Source organism: Trichosurus vulpecula, chromosome 3, assembly GCF_011100635.1.
Source record: "Trichosurus vulpecula isolate mTriVul1 chromosome 3, mTriVul1.pri, whole genome shotgun sequence".
Classification (NCBI taxonomy): domain Eukaryota; kingdom Metazoa; phylum Chordata; class Mammalia; order Diprotodontia; family Phalangeridae; genus Trichosurus; species Trichosurus vulpecula.
In genome coordinates, this window is record NC_050575.1 from 291,106,761 (window position 1) to 291,132,504 (window position 25,744).

A 25,744-nucleotide genomic window follows, 5' to 3' on the forward strand; every position below is an offset into this window, starting at 1 on the left:
GATAAGGATGTTTTCTCTTTGTCCTAGAAAGCACTTGGAGTCCTTTTAATACCCTAGCTTCTTTAGATATAAACCAATGAATACCACACACCTAACCCACCTTATTTCAGTGCCGGTATTACAGAAAAAACTAACTTACTGATGATCACTTTTGGAAACAGTTTTTAGAGCCTTCCCCAAAACTAATGACAGCTGTTTTATTTGTGCCTTCTTTTAATGGGTTCCTGGTATTCCAAAAGCCGTAACTAATTTATCTATGTAATTCCCCAAGAACTGTCTCCATTTTGTGAAGGATAAACAGATACAAGAGGAATTTCTGAGTTGGCTTAGCAGTCAGCCCAACCTACACAAGAAAAAAAATCCTCACTATAACACACTTAGCAAGTCCAATATCTGAAGACCTACAATGAGGGGCAGCTAGGTGGCACAGTAGATAGATTTATCTTCATAAGTTCGAATCCAGCCTCAGACACTTATTAGCTGTGTGACCCTGGGCAAGTCACTTAACCCTGTTTGCCTCAGTTTCCTCATTTGTAAAATGAGCTGGAGAAAGAAATGGCAAACCACTCCAGTACCCCAGCAGCCCTAGGGTTTATCAGTGTCCATTAGGGCTCTTTTCATAGTTATCTGACCATTCTTTCTGTCTCCTTTGTTAATTCATCATCCATATCAAGCCCAGGGGTGCCTAAACCAATATTCCAGATGTAGTCTGACCAGGGGAGAATAGAGACAAACTTATCCACCTTGTTCCTGGAAGTTATTCCTCTCTTTACTCTGCCTAAGATCACGACAGCTTTTCAGCTGCCACATTACACTCTGACTCATTTATAGTCCACTAAAAACCCCAGATCTTTTTCAGACAAACTGCTTCCTTGCCATAGTTTCTCCATCTGGTACTTGAGAAAATGATTTCTGAATTTGAATGTAAGACTTGACACTATCCCTACTGATTTCATTTTATTAGATTCAGCCCAATGTGTTCTGGCCAATCAAGATCTTCTGGGATCCTGATTCTGTCATCTACTTATGTCGCCTGTCTCCCTCAGCTTTGTTTCACTTGCAAATTTGATGAAGATGCCATCTATGCTTTATTCAAATCACTGCTTGAAATCAATAAATGAATAAATAAATGTGAGATGGGCAGGAAAATGAAATAAATAAATAAATGATGCTAAGCAGCACAGAGCCAAACAGATTCTTGGCAAGATCTATTAGAATCTCCTTGCCAAATTATTAACGTTGCTTTTTTTGAGTCTGGACATTTGACGAGTTCCAAATCCAGATAATTATGTAGTATCACATAAGCCAATATAACTATTTATGCCAAAAAAAGGGCATGAGGTTCTTTATTAAATGTTTTCTAAGTAAAATGTATCTACATGATTTTCCTGAACCTACCAGTGTAAAAAATATCAAAAAAAAAAAAGAAATTAAGGTTAATGTGTCATGAAGCCACTCTTTGTAATCACTGCTTCCTTTTCTAGATACTCACTAACCATCTCTTTAGTGATCTGTACATGAACATTCCCAGAAATGGAAGTCAAGCTCTCTGGCTTACAGTCTACAATCTTCCCTTTTTGAAAGTTAGGACATTCTGCCTTTCCCTAGTGCCAGTATCTCTTCGGTCCTCCATGTTAATCCCCATATCTCTGATATCAATTAAATCTGCCAGTCTGAAGTGGAGTTTGTTGTTTGTTTTCAGAACAGTTCATTTGGGCCAGGTGATTCAAATTCATCTTATTATCTTCTCACTTAACTTGAATAGCAAACTCCTGATAAGACTTTTTTTTCCCTCTCATTTCTAAAGCAAAGTTTTGCCAGGAAAAAAAAACCAGAAACCATGTGAGAATAGTGCCCATCCAATGTGACCCAAGGCTTAGTATGAAGAAAGAGGAAACAGAAACAACTTCCCAAAGCTCAATGTCATGCATCCTCCATCACTCACACTATCCTACTGTCCAAGGAGGGATTCTAACCCTATCTCCCCCCTACCTCCCCCCCCCCATCAGAACCTTGCTCTTTGTCCCTGGAACCAGGCTTTGATAGATGAGCTCTTGCCTTCCCTTTCCCCAATCAGGCTTCTACACCACTTCCCTGCCCTCTATACACCATGTCACCCAAGGTTGTACTGGAGCCAGCCCCTACCTGCTCAAGCAGGTTATTAAATTTTCAGTGTTAAGTACGTACACCTCTGGCAAATGAGCAGGTTGTTAAATTTTCAGCGTGATCATTTATGACTTAGAAACTGGCAAATGCTACAAATTGGGCTTGATTTATTGTTCTGTTGATTGTCTAGACTTAAGTAATGGAGAAAATGTTAAGGATGGAGATTAAACTAACACTTTTTTCTTCCCAGAGAGCCAGTCATTAAACATTTACCAGCACAGCCCAGATGTTACCTCTCCCATCCTTTTTCCAGCTGCCCTTCATGGACTGTCTTCTCCCATTAGAATATGCGTTCTTGAGGATAAGTACCATCTTGCTAGTTTGTATGTAAACCTCTGGTGCTTAGCACAGAGGCTGGCATATATAGCACTTACAAAGTGCTTTCTTACATTTCTATGTAAGAATGGCTCTTGCTGAATCACAGGGCTCTTTTCATACTTATCTGATCACTCTTTCTCTGTCTTCTTTCTTAATTCATCGCCCATAAGAAGCCCCCTAATTGTGGGTACATGCCAAGGCTCTGTCCTGGGATTTCTTCTCATTCTCTTGATGACCTCATCAGTGGCCATGGGTTCAAGGGTTATCTCTCTCAGATCTATGCATAGAGTCAGAACTAATCTCTTTCCTGAGCGCCAGTCCCACATGCCAACTGCCTACTAGACATTTCGAACTGGATGTCCTAGACACTTCTCAAACTTGACATGTACAAAACTCACTCTCTTTCCCCAAAAGGCAAGCTCTCTCCCAAACTTGCTCATTTCTGTCCTGGGCACCACCACCACTCCAGGATGTGAAAGGTTCACATCCTCAGAGTGGTCCTCTACACCTCCCTCTCTCCCTCCCAATGTGTCTAAGCAGTTGCCCAGTATCATCGATGCTACCTCCATAACATATCTCATATTCATCCCCTTCTTTCCATTCACAATCACCACATTAGTCCAGGTTCTCATCACCTCTCACCTGGGCTACTGCGACAGCCTCCTAATTGGCTTCAGTTCTTTTCTGTCCAATATGTCCTCAACACAGCTGCTGAAATGATTTTCCTAAAGCATAAGCCTTCCCATGCTTAATATACTACAAGGGCTCCCTGTGGATCAAATTCAAATTCCTGTTTGAAATTGTAAGCCTTTCACAGGTTCCAACCTACATTTCCAGCATCATGTTACTCCCCGCTACACATAATATAGTCCAGTTAAATTGGTCTTGCTGTTCCTTTTGCAGGAGATTCAACCTCCTATCTCAGTGTCTTTGAAGCAACCATCCCCACCTGCCAAGCCTGGAATTCACTCCCTCTTCACCAGTATCTTTTAGTATCCCTAACTTTGTTCAAAATTCCCCTCCAATGACACCTCCTACCCAAGGCCTCTCCTGATCCTTCCTGCTGCCAGTGCCTCCCTACAGAAATTCCCTTGTTTACTTTATTTATATTTATACACGCATATCTCACCCCAAAGAAACTAAGCACTTTGAGGGTAAGAACTGTTTTATTTTTGCCCTTGTATTTCCAGTGCCCAGAATACTGCCTGGCATGTAGCAGACAGGTACTTAATAAATGTTTGTTGATTCAATCATTTAGACCCATCCCTCTACCTTCAAGAGCCTACCTTATCTCCCTGGCAGATGAAATTAAGTTCTATAAATTTCTTCAATAATGCAAATCCATGTTGAAAAACTTCACTGTCCAGAAATTCTTCTAAGTCCAGACTCAACCACACCATGCAACCTCTATATAAAAAAACTCGGGTTTTATTCAGAGTAACTGGGAAATAGAGAATTCCAATAAACAAAATACATTCTAATTAATACAGTTCCCATAAGTGTACTGCATATGAGTCACCAGTATGCAAACAGGATCACAGATTTAGAGGTAGAAGGGACACTGGAAGCTACATAGTCTAACTCATTCTGCAGATAAGGAACTAAGGCCCAGGAAGATTAGAATACAATAAAAATATAATTACAACTTTTTCCTCAAAAAAAGCATTTTCCCTTTCATCTAACCTATATCCCTCATACTAAAGTTTAATCCAATTCTATTCTCAGTTGAGATGAACATTTGGTCACTAGCCTGGGTAAGATAAGCCCTCATTAGAATAATCCTTCAGATCCCCAAAAAGTATAATTAAATATTCTTAGTCTTATCTTCTCCAAGCTGAATAAATCGACCTTTTTTCTCTCAGGTCCTATTTTCCAACCCCTTAGTCATCTGTGTAGCTTCTTCTCTGAAACTTTTACAAATATCCCACGTTCCCCTTTGGCTACAGAATCCTAACATTGACAAAAGTCAGTGTTGTGTAAAATAAAGAGATTACCTCACAGCTCCTACAGCCTATGTGATTTTACTTTTGCATTCCAATATCAGCTTCAATTTTTGGATTAACACACAATGCAACACTGCTATCTTGTGATCAGAAGACCACTACGACCCAAAACTCTTTTTCTGCCAATTTTACACAAGAATTTTTATTCTTCCACCTTATATTAAGCTTCAAAAATTTCCCCAAGAAACACTTTAATATGTGTTTTTGATGTTAAGACTCGCCACCATACCCCTCCTTCATGGAAAATCTTGGCAAAGATCAAGGACCTGAGAAAACAAGCCCCCCCTCACAAACCTTTTCTTACCCACAAAGGAATAGAAGACAGGGTCTCAAAGTAATCAAGTGAGCACAGATTTAGGTCTGACATTCCAGTACCCAAATATATCCCACTGGCGTGTGTGAGCCTCAGATGTCCCTTTTTAATACCCCTTGCTCCACAAGAAATAAGATTCTGCTTATTTAATTCTCGGCAATTGGAATCAAGATGACCCAAGCTCAAATTTCTTTCACCTCAGAGACTTACTAGCTATGCTGTGGGACCTCCATCAAGTCACTTCACCAAGCTTTAATTTCCTCATCTGTCAAATAGAGATAGCCATGGCCCCTTGTGAGGATCAACTGAGATAATGTCTATAAGGAGCTTTGAAAATCTTAACTATCACAGGAAGAATGCGGGACAGTCAGGAAAGGTCAGAGTTAAAATCCTGCCCCTGAGGCCCCCTCACAGAATCCCAGCTTAAGCACCATTTTCTCCATGAAACCTTTCCCGATCCCCGAGGTGGCACAGTGAATAAAGCATTGGGACAGAAGTCAGGAAGTCCTACTGAAGGTCAAACCCAGCCTCAGACACTTTTACTAACTGTGTGACTCTGGGCAAATCATCACTTAACCTCTGTCTGCCTCAGACTCCTCAAATGTAAAATCGGGATGATGATAACAGCACCTACTTCCTACGGTTGTTATGAGGATTAAATGAGATAATATTTGTAAAGTGGTTGGTACATGGTAAGCACAAAATAAATATTCTTTCCCTTCCTCCCTGATCTCCCCTCAACAGCTAGTACCCTCCCTCCCAAAATACTTTGTATTTTAACTACTTTGTATCTATTCCTATTTATTCATTTTATATTTATGCTGCATATAGTTTTATACATACTTAACCTGTCTCACTCATTAGAACGTATGCTCCTTGTGAGTAGAGACTATTTCATTTTCGGATTTGTATTCCCAACACCTTGCAGAGTGCCTGACATTTAATAAAGGCTTGTTGCCTGACTGACTAAACATGGGCAACCTCTGGAGCTCCAGTTAACATGTAAAGCTGTAACTGACAGACTGTAATCTCAATCAGTAAGGAGAGTACCCAACTTGCAAAAATCACTGGTCTGTGACATAATGATCTAACTATGAACCCTCTACTTAAGCCCTGGGATGATACTTCTTTGGATGAAGGAGAACCTGAGATCTCAAAGTCTTTAAGAGCAGAGTGCAAGATCTGGTAAGTCCCAAGGTAAAAAGACATCAAGTACAAGCCTATCGCCAAAGGACCAGCCTAGCTGGATGCAAAGAGGCATAGTAACAGAAGCCACTAGGTGACGATTTTTTTTTTTTTGGTCACAGCAACTCATGAAACCACCTACAAAGACAGAGAAGGAATCAAAACTGGCACAGAAGAAATCACAGATCCCCAAAGAACTGAAGATGCCAGAATAGGCATTAACAATTGGACTTGCCAGAAACAGAAACGGTGGAAAGGGCACTGGATTTGGAGTCAAAAGAACCTGAGTTCAAATTCCTCCATGTACTTATTATCTCTAGCTGTGTGACCTTGAACAAGTCACTTAATAGCTCTTGGCCTCAGTTTCCCCATGTGTAAAATGAGAGGGGGTTGGTTGAACTAGATGGCATCTAAGATCTCTTACAACAACAGATCTGTGATCTTATGATCAGGACCTAAAATATACAACACATTCTACCATATACCATGCACATACTCTACCACTGAGCCATGTCTAATCCTACACTCGTGACCCTACACACCTAACCAACAGATGTCTGGTCACTAAGTCTTTTCCTTCCTTTCACTGTTAAACTTCTAAAATGAAAAATGAAGCTACCGCTATAATATGTATGTATAATAATTAACCTAGGATTGTGCTGTAATACAATTTCTTTAGCTCCCATTTTCCCACTAACCTCCCTAAACTTCACAATTTGGCTTCAGCATCCATTCCTTTCTGAAACTGCTGTCTTGAAGGCCATTAATACTGTCCTCTCTGCCAAATCCAATAGCATTTCCTCGGTTCTTGTCTCCTTTGATATCATAGGCATCTGACAGTTTACTGCCCCATCCTTCAAACTCTCTCTCTAGCTCTCTCTCTTAACTTTTAGAATTCTATGCACTCTTTGTGTTACTCCTCCTCTCTGAACGAAGATAAGAGCAGGAACCCTGCTTCTGCCTTTCTTTGTATTCCCAGTGCTTACTTAATACAGTTCCTGGCATATAAAAAACACTTAATAAAAGCTTGCCGACTGACCCACCAGAATCGTACACTCCTAAAGTTAGAATGGCCCTCAGATCATCTAATTCAACATATACAACTAGGTGACACAGTGGATAGAACACCGTCCCTGGAGTCTGGAGGACCAGAATTCAAATCCAGGCTCAGACTCTTGCTAACTGTATGACCCTGGAAAAGTTACATAACCCAGACCACATCTCCCTCCCCCCTCCCCCCACCCCCCACCAAAAGACCATAAGAGCAGAGAAAAATCCCCGAAGTGTTCATCTAGTTTTTATTTGAAGAATTTCAGTAACAATAGTCCATTACCTTTGACACAGCCCATTCCATTTCTGGACAGCACTAATTTTTAGGAAGCTTTTCCTTATACTGCCCCAAAATCAATTCCTCAAATTCCTACCCAAACTCTATTACTCTAGGGCAAAGCAAAGCAAATCTAATCCCTCTTCCATAGAGGAACACTCTAAACACTGTAAGAAGGCTGGATATAGGGGAAAGGGCACTGGCCCCAGAGTTTCAAGGACCTCGGTGTCTATCTTGCCTCTGATACTATTTGTGTGACCTTGGCCAAGTCATTTAACTTCTTTGGACCTCAATTTACTAATTTTACATATTAGAAGGTTGAATTGGATAGTCTCTGAGATCCCTTCCCATTCTAGATCTCTGAACCTCTATCTATGAGGCTTTAAACATGCTAAATATGCCCAGTTTATTCCTCCTTGCATGGTGCAATTCTGAGTCCTTTCTGTCATCCTGTTTCTATGTATTCCCTGGCTTATTAATGTCTTCCTAAAAAATATGATACCTAGAATTGGAAGGTCTGACCAGATCAGAGACCACTTTTGTCGATTCTTCTTTCTATTTGTAGAGAGATCACAAGTATTCCAAACAACTTGACAAATTGTCACCTAATTTTGGAAAGAACTGCCTTCCCGCCCTACAGAACCATGTATACATGTAATTTATGCTGTGTCAGCTAAACTATGCCATGGAACAAAAGGCTACGTGCTTGAATTTGGAGCTCCCTTCCCCTGATTTCACAATCCTATGCCCACAGAATTTATACAGTCTCAACAAAATGACTAATGACCACATAGTCTGTCTTGTAAAGAGGAAACAAGCACAGCAATGTCTGTTGTGCCAAAAGATCAACGCAGAGGACAGTAAAGGTTGCTGGACTAGAAGCCCCTTGAAATATTTTACATACATTATGTCCTTTGAGCCTCACAATGACCCTGTGAGGCAGGTACTATAGATATTATTACCCCCATCTAACAGACGAGGACACTGAGGCTAAGAGATTAAGTGACCCATACATGATCACACAGCTCATAAGTGTGAGACAGAATTTGAACCCAGATTATCCTGACTCCTAATGCAGCACTCATCACACCATGGAAAAAGACACACTTGCACCCACCCAGGTTTTCTGATTCCAAGACCCACATTCTTTAAGATGTTGACCTGGACTTTTGGCACAGCCTGACTTAAGTGAACCAGTCTGCATTAATGACCACTAATATGTAAACAGACTTGTGTCTTTTTGTGATTTTAGTGTCTTCTCAGCCTGTTCTGGGATGTGTTGTGAATCAACTAGCTCCTTCCCCTTTGGGTTGATAAAACTACTGGTCCAGCCCTGCTGCCCAACCCAATCTTATTTCCCTGTTGAATGTACAATAAACCTTCCTTATAAAATTCGGCCCCATAAAATACGACCTCCTCCCTGTTCTAACACCACAAGCATGTCTGTCTCGTTAGACAGAGGAAGATAAAGAGGAAAAATAAGATCACAGATTTAGGGCCAGAAGAGACCTTAGAGTCCTCATTATACAGATAAAGTAACGTAAATCAAGTGAATTTGCCAAGGTCATAGAGGCAGCAAATAACTGATACGCAAGAGGATGGGTGAGAAATTGGATTCATCCATCATCATTTCCCTCTTTCCATCCCCAAAATACTTCTAAATGGGGGACACTGAGCAGATGCAAACTGAAATTTCTCGTTTATCTTCTCTCCTTAACTTGCTCAGCTAAGCTCCACAAAAATTAAATGCTTTTCACACTCTATATATAGATTTGGTTTCTTATCTCTAAATTTTTTTTAAGATCACAAGACTGCCCGGATCCTATTATTCAGACTTGTGACCTTTACAGGAAATCATAATAAGGCAGGGAACTGGTAGGAGTACTGAATAGAGATGAGTTTGGATAGCTGTCCACAATACAACTGCATGATTAATACTGGGCCAAACTTTCCTTAGTCTATTTTGTTCTTTTTTTTTTTAATTTTACATCCTTAGGTCTTATCCTACACCTCTATCTCACTCACTACACAGTGGTAAAATGGCACCATTATTTGAAAAGACAGTTTACATGCAAAGTAGATTTCTGTATTTAAAAATGATAATTCAGCTATAAACACTAAGAAAAGGGATGTGGAGGGGAGAGGGGAGTCACTGGTTTCTTTTCCTGAATTCTGTTCAGGATCTCAAGGAATAGATCTCTCAAGATTTTAGAGCTGGAAGAGAATGTCTATCTCATCCCCTTCATTTTACAAATGGAGAACAAACAGTGTTACTGGCTCACAGTCACATAAATAAGGACCAAGCAAGGAACTGGAAATGGGGCCTAAATGTGAACCCTGTGAAAAACAAGAAAGTTACTCTTTTAAGGGGAAAAAACCATAAGAAAATAAAAGCAAATGTCACTAATAAGTTCTGACTTAGATTCTGACATTATAGATTCTGACATCCATAGAAGGCATAATAGTCTAATGTAATGAATACTGGACTTGGAGGACCTGGGCATGAATCTGTGCTGTATTACTTAGTATAACCCTGTTCGAAATCATTTAACCCCACAGAGAGCCAACTACCTCATCTGTAAAATAAGGGTAATTACACTGTCTATTTCACAAGTAAAATACTATCTACTTTGAAAAGCAGTTCATGAAATGTAAAATTATGTTCAACAAAATGAGGATACTATCTCCCCAAACTTTAAAAGAATTAAAAGAGAATCGAGAATTAAACCAGGAACAACCATTTTTTAAAGTGAGGGACAGACTACTTTTTCCCCAAAAATGAATGTTCTCTCCCACCTCACTCCTGTCATCCAAGGAGAGGTGATAAGTCCTACTTTTAGCTTAACTTCATCTAAATGGCACAGACTGGTGTACCCTAAATGACCACAAGATGGCAATGTTACTCCACAAAAGGAGACCATTTTGTTCTCTAAAATGTTAACATTTTCTCATTTTCTAGGGCAAAACGTTAGGGTTCCTCTGCACAGAATAAGAGAAAAAAGCCAGCATCTTGAAATTACTTGTACTTCTAAATTTTAGGCAGGACGAAAAACAAGTAATTAATTCTGGAGATAGTCGATATTTAAAACAAAATTAAAAGATCTCAATTTTTTCAAAGCAATAAGTAGTCATAATTCATATAAAGCTGTTGCTTAGTTGACTGCCTCAGGCACACAGTTTATTTCTATGGCACCATTCCCTAGAATATTGTTTCACCTCATTTGTTTTCACAGAACCATAGACAAGGCCTACCTGTAACAATACAGCAAATGAGTTACTTCTCTGCCCCTCAATTTTATTTTCACAAATACAGATTCACTACCTCATGGCATCTCCCCACAGAGCAAGGGGGGGGTCTACTAAGTTCTCTTTCACCTCCCATCTGCCATCAGGTTGCTTTCTCCCTTTGTATGTCTCCCTCTTCTCCCTCATCTCATTTTCATTGACCAGAATATAGAACTTTAGCATACCCCTATTTATTTAACAGAGCCTCTAAAAATAACAAGTGGATCCTTTTATATTTCAGTCTTCTCAATTGAAAAAATCAAAACACCTAAATTAAATTGCTACTACCCCCAAAGAATAAATGCACCATAAATTTGCAGTTTAATTGACTCATGCATTTTCCTTCTTCAAAAAAGGTCTCTTTTTACACTCTACCAACTGTGTACCCTCAAGTTAAAGGTCAATGCCTTATGCCAACATTGGTAAACAGCCTAAATCACTGTTAATCATTTAGTAGCTCTGGAGAGACCTTTAAACATTGCTTGCTTCCTTAAAGGGCACTAACAGAAAATACGATCATCCTAAAATTTTAATAAAAGCTTTGGCCAACTTTATGCTAAGAGCAAGACGATGAAAAATCTCCAGGAGTAAATTCAATATTCAATTCAACAAACATTAAGGGCCTGCCAGACGACAACCAGGGTAGATTCCTCCGGTATTAATTGGATTATTTTTTCAAGTTAATGAGCAATGACAGTAGAAACAATTTTTATATCTATATAGATATATCTATATCTACATATATCTACACATACATATATGTATACGTATACATACATACATACACACATTACATATAGTATGTATATATGTGTGTGTGTGTGCATGTATGTATGTATGTATGTATCTCCCTACTGACAGCACAGCCAGATAAGTGGTCCTTACGAATCCATAAGTAAATAACAGCTCCCTCCTTCCCAATTTATTTCAGGCCCGTACACCATTTTACAGAACCAATCTTCGGTTGTTTTTTGCTAAAATCAGTGTCCTGGCCTGTTGTCCTCCTGCCACCTTGTACTTCTACCGTACTTATATTATGATACAACTTCTTTCATACCTATTTTCCTCTTCTCCTCCATTCCCCCTCCTTTTTTCTTCCTGAGTTAATAAGTGGCCCACATTACCCAGCCATCTACCTGAAGGCTCTGCCGTACAATTACACCGAGAGGAATAAACCTGCAGAGTAACAATGATCACATTTTAGCCCGGTGAGGAGGGGGAGAAGGAAAAGCCAATTCAGGCATTCTTTACCTAACAGATACTCACTTAGCAGAATTCTAAACTTACAGGAGCCAGCATTCAGACTCAGGTCCTCAAATTTCAGATTCAACACTCTTTCCACGACAACACAACCACCTTCTCAGAATCTGAGGTGGGATTCAAACCCAAGCTTTCTTGACTCCCTTCTACACACTACACACCGCTTCCCTGAAAGAATCTCCCAAAACTAGAAGTGTACTTTTTACGCTAAAAGTGTAAAAAGGAGGTACCATCTCACTCCTCTCCCCTAATATGTATGTTCTAGCCAATGTCCCAAAATGATCAATATTTTCCCAGGCTCAACAAATATCAGTTTATTGTACTAAAAGCATGAGGATACCCATCATCCATTGAATAAAAGGAACAGGAGTAAGAACAAGTTCTATCTACTACAATAATGCGTCCAGTTGCTATTTGACATTCAACAGGTGCCAGACAAGTCCATGTCCCAGCTGACACTAGACAACGCCTCCATTAAGAAGGGAGGGAAAAAGACTGAATGTCCCCATCTACTATGTCCTCCCATTCATCCACGGATACTCTAACCAACCGTTAGAGCGGTCAGGGAGCAGCATGTCTACAAAGAAGCAAGGCATCAATCACTATCAACCAACAGGCCAGCATTGATGGAGCCACAATGAGGGATACACATTAAGTACTACAAGCCCTCGGTGGACTTAGATTCTAGTTCCAAAGATGAGAGTTTAACATCATGGAACAGTAACAAATGCTACAAAGCCAAATATAATTAAGTTGTGATGGTCTGGCTAGAAGAAATGTAGACCAGTGGTATCAAACTCGAATACCCAGGGGAGCCACTAAACCATACATAAGGATCCTGGAGGGCTGCATATTGACTTAGGAAATCATATATATATATATGTGTGTGTGTGTGTGTGTGTGTGTGTGTGTGTGTGTGTATACATATATATATACGTATATGTATATATGTGTGTGTATGTGTATATATATGTATGTATATGTATATGTATATATGTGTGTATATATATATATTACTTCTTCTGAATTAATACATCAACATTCAAATCATACAGGAGCTACATTTTAATCTGGCTTGAGCCATATTTGGGAGTACTGTATGCCACACTCAGGAATGTCATGGGCCGCAACAGCCCTCCACAGGTTCTACAGGTCTGATGGAGAATTTTCGGTAAGAAAGGCTGGAGTAGTCAGAGGGACCTGAGTTGGGTCTTAGAAGTTCCTGATAAGCACAAATAGAGTATCCTTGGCTAAGATAGGTTAAGAATTGAGGAGTGCATAAAAATTTAGCCAAATTACTGAATGTTAATGATTTGTCAAACCTAGATGGGACAAGCACTGCCCACGTCTTTGCAGTGTATCAAATTCTGACTTTGGGGATTTTTATTTTGTGACATTCTGACTACAGTATAGCATTAACATTTGTGTGTGTGCGTGTGTGTGTGTGTGTGTGTGTGTGTGTGTGTGTGTGTGGTATACATAAGCCTTCTTCTTTAAATGTGTAATTTTTAAAAGTTTATTGAAATTTTTAAGTTTGATCTTAGTATCTCCAAAGGCCAAAACATCATGCAGCAAACTTTCTCTCTGATTTTATAGCAGATGTTAACCCTGGAAAGAGAAGTTTCACTTAACACAATTCACTCAAACAGCAAACAACTTAAAGATAACTAATAAAGTTAAAATCAGCCAAGAACCGTCCCTAGAATGCTCAGCACAGAATGAGGAAGACGTGGATTCATATGATAAGAGATTTAATTGCTGGAAGAGACTTTCAAGGATCATCAAGTCCAACCCAATCATTTTATAAGAAATATAGGGAATTCATATTAAAAATAGGAAACTGACTTACCCAGAGTCACGCAGTTTGGTAATGTCCAAAGCAGGATTCAAATCCAATTCTTAAGTTTTACACTGTCATCCATTTATCACATTGCCCCTCAAACCCCACTTCTGACAATCTAATAGCCTAGGATTTATTTAGTGAGGTACAGATCCTTGACGTAGGTTAGATCTTCCCTGGTAAAAATCAAATTTTTTCATGAGGGGTCACATTCACTATGTGAAAATTCATCTGGGACCTTCATATTTTTTTCTTCTAATGGTGACTGTCTGTATCCCCATCACCAAAAGCCAGTTTTTCCACTAACTTGTCTTGTGCCCACGGGGAAAAACTTTTTTTTTCCCCTCACTTCCCTTTGGTTCTATGTCTGCTTCTACAAAAGGAGGGAGTTTAAGCAAATCACCTTTAAGGTCCCATCCAGCTCTGACATTCTGAGATTCTAGCTAGCATACCTCCAACTTCCCCACCACCAATCCTACTATTTCCCTGGCAAAATTTTTCTCAAACTTCACATTTGGTGGGATGCTTTCTCAGAATCAGGGAAGAGTTCACACTGCAGGGTATTTTTGCTCTGTAGGACACTTCTTGCTCCAAGAAGTGCTATCACACACACACACACACACACACACACACACACACACACACACACACACACACACACACACACACACACCCCAGCGGATAGAATACCAGGGCTGGAGTCAGGAAGACTCATCTCCCTGAGTTTAAATCTGGCCTCAGACACTGTGTACCCCTAAGCAAGTCACTTAACCCTGTTTGCCTCAGTTTCCTCATCTGTTAAACAAGCTAGAGAAGGAAATGGCAAAGTACTCCAGTACCTTTGCCAAGAAAACCCCAAATAGAGTCATGAAGAGTCAAATATGACTAAAACTACTACACAACATAGAAACATACATACGGACATATGTATATGCATATACACACACATACACACATCTTTACTGATTCTGAAGCCAACATTTGGCCCTGTTGCCTCCACAACGGGGCTTTTGTGAGCCAGTGTGAGAAATCCTTAAGATGCCACCACTGAATCAAATTAAGCCCATTTGGATTCTAATTCATTGTGTTTTCTCTGCTATGTTATTAATAAACACTTGTTGATCGATTACAAATCTTTCTTCTATAGTGAACAGCATAATGTAACAAAGAGCAGTTACCCAAAATTACAATGTTATACCAAACTACAGCAGATGGGCCATAGTAACAGTATCTTTTGTCAGTCTGATTACAACAAATTCTCTACAACAATGATCCTGGTTTAAGGAATACTTTCTCTAACCTAATACTCAAAAGCACAATATTACTATTCTAATGAGGTTCATGTATTGATTCTAAGCATAAGTTCCATACGGTCCACAGCACACGTAGGAAATGAGATATGAGTAAGGCCTTGGTACAGTGCCTGACATATCGTAGGAGCTTAATAAATCTCATTCCCTTCCCTAAAACAGACATGCCTCAGCATACCCTTGAAGAACCATTGCTGAGAAGAACCAAAGTTGAGAAAGGTTTAGTAAGATTCCTACTATAGGTGGGGAAATAAAGAATTTTCTTAATGCTACCAGGTGGAAATTACACTCCTCAACACCCAAATTTAAATATTTAAGTCCTAAGACGTTTTCTATTTTAACTCTTTTTGATGGAAATTTGTTTTTAAAATGGATTCCATATTTTACCAACTTCTTGAACACAAGAGGTTGAATGTAATAGAACTTTTTCTTAATGGATCATTAGAATATCCATTACTGTGCTTATTATTTCCCTCACATTTTTTCCCACATCCAACATTTCAATCACACACATTCCTACACAAAAAAATTCATCCTTAAACATGTGACAAGGCAGAATATTAGATTTGGTCCTAGGTTAGACCCCTGGTTCTGTAACTTACCAGGAGGGTGACCTCTGGGAAGCCATGACTTCTCCACGCATCAGCTTCCTCGTCTGTAAAATGAAGAGGTTGGACTGAATGATATTCATGTTCTCAACAGTAAAAATGGAGATTACGGCAGCATCTACCTCACAGGGGTATTGTGACAATCATATAAGCTATCCACAAAGCTCTTAGCACAATGCCTGGCACACAGTAGGTCCTTAAATGCTTGTTCCTCTGACCCGCTTTTCTTCCAAATTCTGTAAGATAAATGTCTAGGTATTTCAAAAGAAAAGGGACTGGGGCTTGAAGGTGTTTATATGACACATCTCTCTTCTTTCTCCTATATTCAAGGTGCTTGCTAATTCACTACAAAAAACCTGGGTATCAACTGTTTCATCTCCAAGTCAATCAAACTGAGAAGCATTCATTCCATTAAGTGTCTACTGTGTGCCAGGCACTATGCTAAGCCACAGAGATACAAGGAAAAGCAAAAAAGGCCAGCCCCTGCTCTCAAGGAGCTTCAAATCAATAATGGAAAATGACCTGAAAAGTTTATATTATGTTCAGTATACTGTTTAAGAAGGCAAAGAATAGTGTAATCTATTTTTAGAAAAATTCTATCTTTCTAAAAGGTTAAAATGGGTGAGACAATTAAAATGGCGGAGGGGGGAGAAGGGAGGGATCTAGTTTTGATGCCAAAAGGGGTTTAAATCTCTCCCCCACCCCGCCCAGTGTTATCCGGAGAATGTATTTATCTTGCATTTCTTATTCCCCAATGGTACCACTTTCTTCATTTTAGTACATATGAGAAAAAGCGGTAACTTGACTACCAAGAGAAAAGATTATCAGACTTGATGAGTTGTGTGTAGAGTTAGGGTATGGTAGGGAGGGCCTCAAATAAAGTACTTCTCCCACTATCTGGAATGAAAATAAGGAAATATCATGATGGAGAAGCCAACGAAAGTCAACACACACAATGGATGGAAATCAGGCATCTACAGAAACCTTCACCCAACTAAATGACCTTAACAGAGAGATGGTTTGTACAGTGGCCAGCCTTCTGAATCTAATCAGAACTGCCAATCTAATATGTAAATACATGTAAAATAAGATATACATATAGAAATCCTATTATAAGATTAAAAAAATAGATATGAATATGAGGGGATTTTTTAAAGAAGATATAAATAAAGCAAAGCGGTAAGGAGGACAAATGATTCTAATGACCTGTGAAAGACTGAAGAAGAGGCTGACTACCAATTTCTGTTTCTCCAGTCCTGCCCAAAGGGTACTTACTGGCCTATACAGGCTGTTTTGTCCATTTGGCAAATATATTCCCTACAGTGAAGAAAGGTTCCCCAGGCTGTCACAGCTTAAATGATACCATCCCCCAAGATCAGCTAATGCCTAGTAGTCTGACTGTGCTTAACAAGCAATTCCAAATACTAATTGGGTTTCCCAGTGGGACTCTCCCACAGTGAAGGGACTAGGTTAACTACTTGATAAGAACATTCCAGTCCCCTTGGCAGTCATATTTCCGTTTAAATTAATAAGCTGACTTTCTACTATCTAAATCTATCTCCTATGAGATAGTTATATTCCAATCAACCTCCCAGGGGTTGATCACTCCCTAAGTGGGTTAAGAGAAAGAAATTTTTGAACCTGACAAGTTGAGGACAAGAACCTAGGCTTGTAGTGACCCTGTCAAAGTGCAAGCAATCTGGGTGAGGTCTTGAAGGAAAAAGCCAATGGTTTTTAGACACAAGATCACTGATTTAGAGATGAACAGGACCTTAGAAGTCATAAAATCTAACCCCCTTGTTTTACAAATTAGGAAACTGAGACAGAGAAAGATTAAATAACCTGTCCGGAGTCAAATAGGTAGTGTCTGAGGTGAGACTTGAATGTAGATCTTTCTCGACTCCAAGTCCAGTATGCTATCAAGAATACCATACTGCATCAGGACAGAAGGTATTAATGGTCATGGTGGGACGAGAGAGAGAGAGAGAGAGAGATCACAATATATAGTGATATATAGTAACGGATCATCAAAATACTTAAGAGAATTTAAGCTACAGGAAGACAATTAGTCTAGAACCTTCAGAGCAGGAGTTCTTAACCTGAGGGTCCATGAACTTTCTGTTTTTAATATTCTGTAACTATTTCAATATAACTGGTTTCTTCTGTAATCCTATGTTTTATATTTTACTCATTTAAAAACATTATTCTGAGAAGGGGTCCACAGGCTTTACCAGACTCCTGGGGTGGTCCACAACACAAAAAAAGTTTAAGAACCCCTGGTCTAGGGAATGTTCTTTTAAGGACTCCCTTTCTCCATACTTGGACTCAAGACAGGTAGAGTCTTAAGAAATGGATAAAAAGATCATGAAGAGAAGGGTATTTGAGTTTTCTTTGAAACTAGGAGTCCCAGATAAGGAAGACAAAGGCTTTACAAGAAGGATGATCTCAGGAGGATGTCCTCCTGAATCAAAATGATGTCATAGTGCTAGCACTAAAAACTGACCCACAGGATAATGTTCGAACTAAAAACTGGAGAAATAAGAACCCAGAAAAACACAACTCAGATTCATGTAAACTCAGCTAGACCAGCTGAGAGAAAAGCCCCAGGCAGTATTAAAATAAATGAAACAGAGAAGTCAATCCATCAAAGTGGACAGCAAATGGGCATCGGAAAAGGGCAAAATAGCCAAGCTAGGCTATATAAATGCTTCTGTGCCCATGACAGAAGGCAAAATGAGATGGCTAAACTGGCATGCTTGGCAACAAACAAGCATCCTGACATAGTTGGCACCTTAGAGATGCAGTGGCAGGAAGGTAGTCAATGGGACTCGATGACTGCAGGATACAGAGTTCACAGATGGATAGGGACAGGTGGATGGGAGGAGGTGCAACACTGAGGGCTACCATAAACTGTAACAGGGTAAAAATAGCATCCGGGAAAAAAATGAAAGATCTCTGGGGGCAACCTTCTGAATTCACATAATAAAAATTTTACAACAGGGATATATTAAAGACTATATGACTAGGATAGTGCAATTATATAAAAACACTAAATGACAGAAAAACTTCAAAATTAGGTAGAAAAGAGACCAGGGGAGACTTTAAACATAGAAATGCCAGATGCTACATTAAAAGAAGTGGAGGGGACTGCTTTCTAGAATTGGCAGTTTAAGAGGCTGCTGCTAAAGGAGAACATACAAGATAAGGTCCTAATTAGTGAAAATGAGACCCGTCCAAATAATAGTAATTGCAACACAAATTAAATTCATCTTTTATGGCAGGAGAAGAAGAATCTAATAAATCCATCACACAGTTTCTGTTTCAGAAAAGGGAATTATGGCAAACTCTACTGGGGCGGGGGGAGAAGGAATGAAAGCAAATTAAACGCAAGTCAGGACCTCAATATTTCAATGGGTTATGATCTCTTCCATTTGAGTGTTCCTTCCAATGGGGCAGATCACAACAGATCCAAACTTCTTCAGCTTGTGTAATTCTTGTCTCTGTCTCCCATAAATCCACACGGGGGTGTACCTAATGTTCTAGGGACTTTCTCCTCTAGAATTTCTGGTGTTGTAGAGATATCAAAGGTGCACATGAGCTCATACAATCATTGCTTGACTCCCTTTTCTAGTAATCTGTCTCCTCACATGCTATTTCTGGTAATATTTTGTTGGTAATTTCATTGTTGTTGTTCAGTCACTTTTAGTCGTGTCCAACTCTTTCTAGCCACATTTGGGGTTTTCCTAGCAAAGATATTGGAGTGTTTTGCCATTTCCTTCTCCAGTCAATTTTAGGCAAACAGTGTTAAGTGATTTGCCCAGGGTCACACAGCTAGTTAGTGTCTGAGACCAGATTTGAACTCAAGAAGATGAGTCTTCCTGACTCCAGGCCTGTACTCTATCCACTGTGCCACCTAGCAGCTTTTGCTGGTAATACTACACATCTTCTCTGTAGGTTGTGGAATGTCACATCTTACAACCATACTGCGCCACTATAACACTACTAATATAAAAAAAAAGAGCCACTGTTGCAGAGAAAACCTTGGAGTCATTAATAGTGCCATACATTTTCCTTAAAAGGGTACCCACTTTGCTCTCTATCCTCTTGTTCAATTCTAGGCCAAGTCTGAGGTTCATCTCTGATGTCTAACCAAGACAGACAAAAAGCTGGACTAACTTGTATAGTATATATAGTATAACTTGTATAGGTTGTCCACCCATCTGAATACCAGTCTGAGCAATCAGCATTTTATGCCCATATGGTTTTTCCTATATGGATCACTAGGCCAAACTCTCTTGAGCAATTATGGACCTCATTTCATAAGCTATGTAATGCTTTGGGACTTGATGTAATCCTTAACAATAAAGGGGGGAGCATCTAGAGACCCTATCTACAAGGAATCACTTCTTTATTTGGATTCTGTAATGATATCCTCCACGATGGTGGCAAACACCTTTTACAAGTATTTGTCTCCTATTTTGTGCCTCACTTGATATTAACAGAAGTTTGGACAAAGTTACCATTTTACAAGCTACAAGGAATACTATATGATTCTAAGATGTACAAGCTACCTTGATAGAGTAAAAACCCTACAGTAATGCTTTGCTCTTCCAAATCGCTTTTTAATATTCTACAAACAATAAAAGGTCGAGATCTTTCTGTTAATCTTGTTTCTGTAAATGTGGTCAACTACAGAACACAATCTGCAAAATTCCGCTTATTTCCTTCTTAAACTTTTACCAAGAATACCTCTGATATATACGTATGTAATTTTCAAATATTTTTGAGAGATAGAAAAAGAGGTATTTATTTATATTTTCTCAGTTATTTATACTTTCTCAGCTCCTTTATTTGGGGTTGAAATAAAGCATCTTGAAAATCAATCCCTCAATGCCTTCAAAACTGTCTCACCTTCAGCACTGACCTCTTCTGTCTATACTCTGTCCTGCATAAGTAAATAATTAACAGTTTTTGTTATTGCCCTTGTCTGCCATATCTTCCCACTTCACAAAAAGAAGTCCTTACTAGTTGAGGTTATTTTTTAATCCTGTTAGCCTCCTCATTATAGCAATTATGTTAGTTTTTTAGGAAATGCTTATAAATCTTTGTCAATAATCTGTTACGTCAATTTTTTCCGACCTTTTTGTTGTGAACATATTGTTTAAATCAGTTTGGAGTTCCTCACTGGAGAACAATGGTTTCTCATTTTTATTCTTAATTCTAATCTGGCACTGATTGTGATTTTTGCTCTAACAAGTCACTGGTCTGACTAAACACAGACCATTTTGGAAATGACTATCATGTCAGTAACAAGTCACCGTCTATTTTTCAAAAGATAATCAGTTTCACTTTGGGGGATGTTTTTGGGTGCTTGCCATATCCAGAGGCTCCTCTCCTAACTCTTCCTGAAGGAGATATTTTTGGCCTAGAGGTACAAAATTCCCGCAGAGTCTATTGAGTCTCATCCTATCTCTTTCTTACTCCAAAAGTCTATTTTTGATTGAGTTTTGCCATCTTCTCTTGGGTCCACTTTTGCACTCGAGTCAACAAAGACTATTTAACTTAGGGGGTCTTAGCAAGCTCCTCAGAGAATTCCTGTACCTCCTCATGCTCTGCAACAGATGCTGGTACATAAGCTGTAGTTATTTTTGTAGTTTCATGGTCTTTTTGCAAACATTTGAGTATTTCAATAAGAGATGATGAAGCATCACTTGAAAATGTTTCTTGTTGCCACTGGACACACAATTGAACTAACTGTGACACTTTCTTCATTAGCTCCTCTGAGAAGAACCTATCGGTCACCTTTCCATTCAGTTGTTACTTCACTTTGTCTTCTGGTTTCACTTCTGGTAAGAATGTCAAGATTGATATGATTCAGTTCCTTCAGTAGTAGCATGTCCACTCATTATTCAAATTTACATTAACAAACAACTACGGTGCTTTTGGTAAACTGTCTAAAAACCTGATTCTTACCACCTTCTACCTCCTTTACCACCATTCAGCCATTATCACCACAGAAACAAAAGTGGGTCATACAGGACTGGGGGCCATTCTGTATTTTTCTTTGTTTCAATGGTTGCCATGGCCAAAGAATTTGTCACCAAGTAGCCAGCCTATTAGTGATGAGCCTCATCTTACTTAACTGGGCTGGTACTTGGATAAGAGACACAATCTGTTGGCAGGACAAGTTATACTTGAAGCCTTTCCAACACGGCAGAACCTGCCAGAGCTTGTGCTTCAGTGGCATGGTCTTCAAGAACACAGGGTCATCCTATAGCACAATGACGTATCAAAGCAGGATTTGTGGAGAGTTACAACCCACAAAAAATTCAGACACTACTTAACATGCAAGGGAAAGAGTAGCTTAAGGATTAAAAAAATTAGAACTCCAAGCAATGCCCTGAATGGACAACAGAAGAGTCAAAGAGGTTACTGCAAGGTGCAAGCGTAGGGAACTGACAAAGTATGGCAGAAAACACGTTTGCAAGGTGCAAGTGGAGAAAACAGGGAAACTCACATATAAACTAGAAACTAAGGGGCCTAAAGAAACTCTGGAGATCACTCTGCAAGGACCTCAGTGGGACTCCTCGATAAAAGGAGAGAAAGGATACACGCATTACAGTTGAAAAAGGAGACCGAGAGGCTGAATGAATTCTCTGCTTTGGTCTCTACTGAGAATATTAATAAGATCCCTCTTCCCAAAGTATCCTCTTAAGTAGGAAGTCATAAGTATTACTACAAACAGTCATATTCAATTAGATCACAGATTAGGATTTTGTGCTGGAGAAATTACAGAGGCAATTTTTTCTCTGAGGAAAAACTCCCATCTTTAGTAGGCTTAAGAAGAAAAGAATAAGTCACTTACCCTTACAAGGGAAAATTAATCTAACAAATTCCTGCAAATCTCTTGGAATAAACTACTATACTATGTTCTAAGAGATTTATCTATTTCTCCCTTTTTCCCCCTTTCCCTCTCCATTAACTATTTGTGGCTCACTATATGTCAATCAGAAGGCAAGGTAGTAAAGAAGAAAACTAAAAGGATTAATCTTTGTTACTCATCTGTTAGGACTCAGAGCTAGAACTACGACTAGGTAACTGGGGCTCTGCCTCCAAGTTCAATATCTGAGGGAACACAATTTCTCCTCAATTCTTCATAGCTACCCAACTATCATCGTCCCTTCTCCAAGCCCCAGGACGGTACCCTGAGAATCTTTTTTTGTCATGGTATAATGGAAAGATTACTAGATTAAAGTCAGAGGGCTTGGGTTCAAATCCTGGTTCTCTCTCCTACTACTACTGTGTAGTAATTTGCAGGCAAATCACTTTACCTTCTGAAGCCGATTTCTTCTTCTTTCAAATAAGGGAGATGGACTAGATGACCTCCAAAGTCCCTTCCAGCTCTAAAGCTAGGCCCCTATGATAACGATGGTCTATATTCAGGATGTTCAAATCTTAAATTGATCAAATAAATGTAGATATGCCACCAGGGAGCAGAAAACCTCCACTTGAGAGTTCTCAAGGATATAACTGGGAAACTGTATAATCACCTGTCACAATCTGTTACCATTCCGAAGGACCCAAGATTGCAAATGTGATCCTTATTCATAAAAAAGAAGAAGGGGTGATGGGGGGAGAGGGAAATGAGGCGGGGGAGGAATGACAACTCAGGTAATCACAAACCACTCAGTTTTACCTCCATACCAAGAAAACTGCCAGAACCTATCCTAAAGGATAGACTCACTGAACAAAAATAAGATTAGAACCTATTGGGGAAAGACAACATGGTTTCTATAAGGAAACCATGCCTGATTAATTCATTAGAATTCTTTGAGGAGATAAATACACATGTAAATCAAATAGGCATCAGTGGATATAAATCCCTTAGACATTCAGAGCTATTGACAAATTTCTACACCAAAGTCTATTAAAAAAATTGAGTCACCCTGAGACAAGCTAGGAATCTGATGAGAGGAAATTGACTTAAGAGATAGGAAACAAATACCAGGAAATAGGTGGGCACTTGTCTGAACTACAGGTTGGTGCTAGGGCCAGTCTTATTTAACATTTCTATAAATGATCTAAAGGAAAGGAAATACAATGAAATCTCTAAGTTTGTAGGGAGATGGTAGACTTCTCCAGGTAGCACCAAAAAAATGGGCACAGTCTCTATAACAAAGACAACAACAAATCTGACATTTAACTGGCATTTTACTTTTATTTGAGCCTCAAACAGTGTTGTGTGTGAAGTACTGTATACTAGTCCCCATTTAACAAACAGGGAAACTGAGGCTCACAAAGGTTGGCTTGCTCCCAGTAACAAAGCTAGTATTTCAATGGCAGAATCCAAGTTCAGCTTTTCCAGATTCCATAATGAACCAAGCAGATAAGTAATAACAGAAGTATATACAGGACTTAAAAACCCAAATTATTCATAGATACAAAATGAAAGACTCTACTACGGTACAGGAGACCAGAACCCAAGAATCACGGTCAATTGTTTCCTAAGAACATTTGCCCTTTGTTACCCTGGGCTTACAAAATGACCAGCAAAAATACTGAGCATCATCGAGAAAAGTACCCACTTCAAAAGTCTGCTGAAACCCCTCTAAGACTTTGGAAATAGTCTTTTAAGAAGTGTTATGGCTGAAAAATTCCAGCAGTCAACCTAGTGATTACCTAATAGTCTGTCCACAAACATTTACTTAGTGCTTCTTATGTGCCAAGCACTGTGCTAAGCACAGGGGATACAAGAAATGGCAAAAAGATAATCCCGGCTCTCACAGAGTTCACAATTTAACGGTGGAGACAACGTGCAACAAGATATCTATAGGAAAAATTAGAAATAATCAACAGAGGGAAGGCAATAACATTAAGCGGAATAGGGAAAGGCTTCTCATAGAAGGAGGAATTTAGCAGCTGGGACTTGAAGGAAACCAGAAAAGCCAGGATGCAGAGAGCATTCCAGGAATGGGGAACAGCCAGTGAAAAAGCCTAGGGTGGGGAGATAGAGTGTCACGTTCAAGGAACAGCAAGGAAAGCAATGTTGCTAGATCACAGGGTGCACAGATGAGAGAAGAAATATAAGAAGACTGTAAAGGCAGCCAGGTTGTGTTTGGTTTTTAACACCAAACAGAGAATTTTACATTCAGTCCCGGAAATAATAAGAGCCACAGGAATGAACTGAACAGGAAGACTGACAAATATGACAGGTCAAATCTATGCTTTAGAAAGATCATATCACTGGGACAAGAACTCACTATTTGACAAAAACTGCTGGGAAAACTAGAAAACAGGATGGCAGGAACTAGGTATAAACCGACATCTTATACCATATACCAAGATAAGGTTAAAATGGGTACATGTTTAGACATAAAGGGTGATTTTTGTTAGTTGTTCAATTATTTTCAGCTGTGTCCAATCTTTTGTGACCCCATTTGGGTTTTCTTGGGAAAGAAATACTGCAATGGTTTGCCATTTCCTTCTCCAGCTCATTTAGAAGATGAAGAAACCGAGGCAAAGAGTGTTAATTGACTTGCCCAAGGTCAAAGTGTCTGAAGTCACATTTAAATTTGGGGAGATGAGTCTTCTTAACTCCAGGTCCAGCACTCTCCATTGAGACACCCAGCTGCCCCTATAAAGGGTGATACCATGAGCAAATTAGAGGAGCACGGAATTGCTTATATGTCAGATCTATGAATAAAGGAAGAACTTATGACCAAACAAGAGACAAGATGCAAAATGAATAATTTTGATATTAAGTTTAAAAGTTTTTGCAAAAAGAAAAAACCCAATGCAACCAAGACTGGAAGGAAAGAAAAAAGTTGGGGGAAAAATTTTTTTTTATAACAAGTGTCTCTGATAAAGGCCTCATTTCTCAAATATGTAGAGAATGGAGTCAAATTTATAAGACTACAAGTCATTCTCCAATTGATAGTCAAAGGATATGAACAGGCAAGATGAAGAAATCAAAGCTATCTATAAGAAAAAATGCTCTAAATCACTATTGATCAGAAAAATGCAAATTAAAACAACTTTGAAGTACTACCTTACACCTATCAAATTGGCTAATATGACAGAAAAGGAAAACGATAAATACTGAAGGGGAGGTGGGAAAATTGGGAAACTA

At 39.2% G+C, this 25,744-nt stretch overlaps 1 protein-coding gene across 1 annotated transcript in view; it reads right to left on the reverse strand.

Annotated features, from left to right (window-relative positions):
* The window catches only part of ZNF395 (zinc finger protein 395), a 73,494-nt gene that overhangs the window by 27,968 nt on the left and 19,782 nt on the right, over positions 1-25,744 (reverse strand). The window contains exon 2 of the mRNA XM_036751541.1: positions 15,610-15,662. Coding sequence (XP_036607436.1) covers positions 15,610-15,650 — 41 coding nt within the window. The 5' untranslated portion in view covers positions 15,651-15,662. The remainder of the gene's footprint in view (positions 1-15,609; positions 15,663-25,744) is intronic.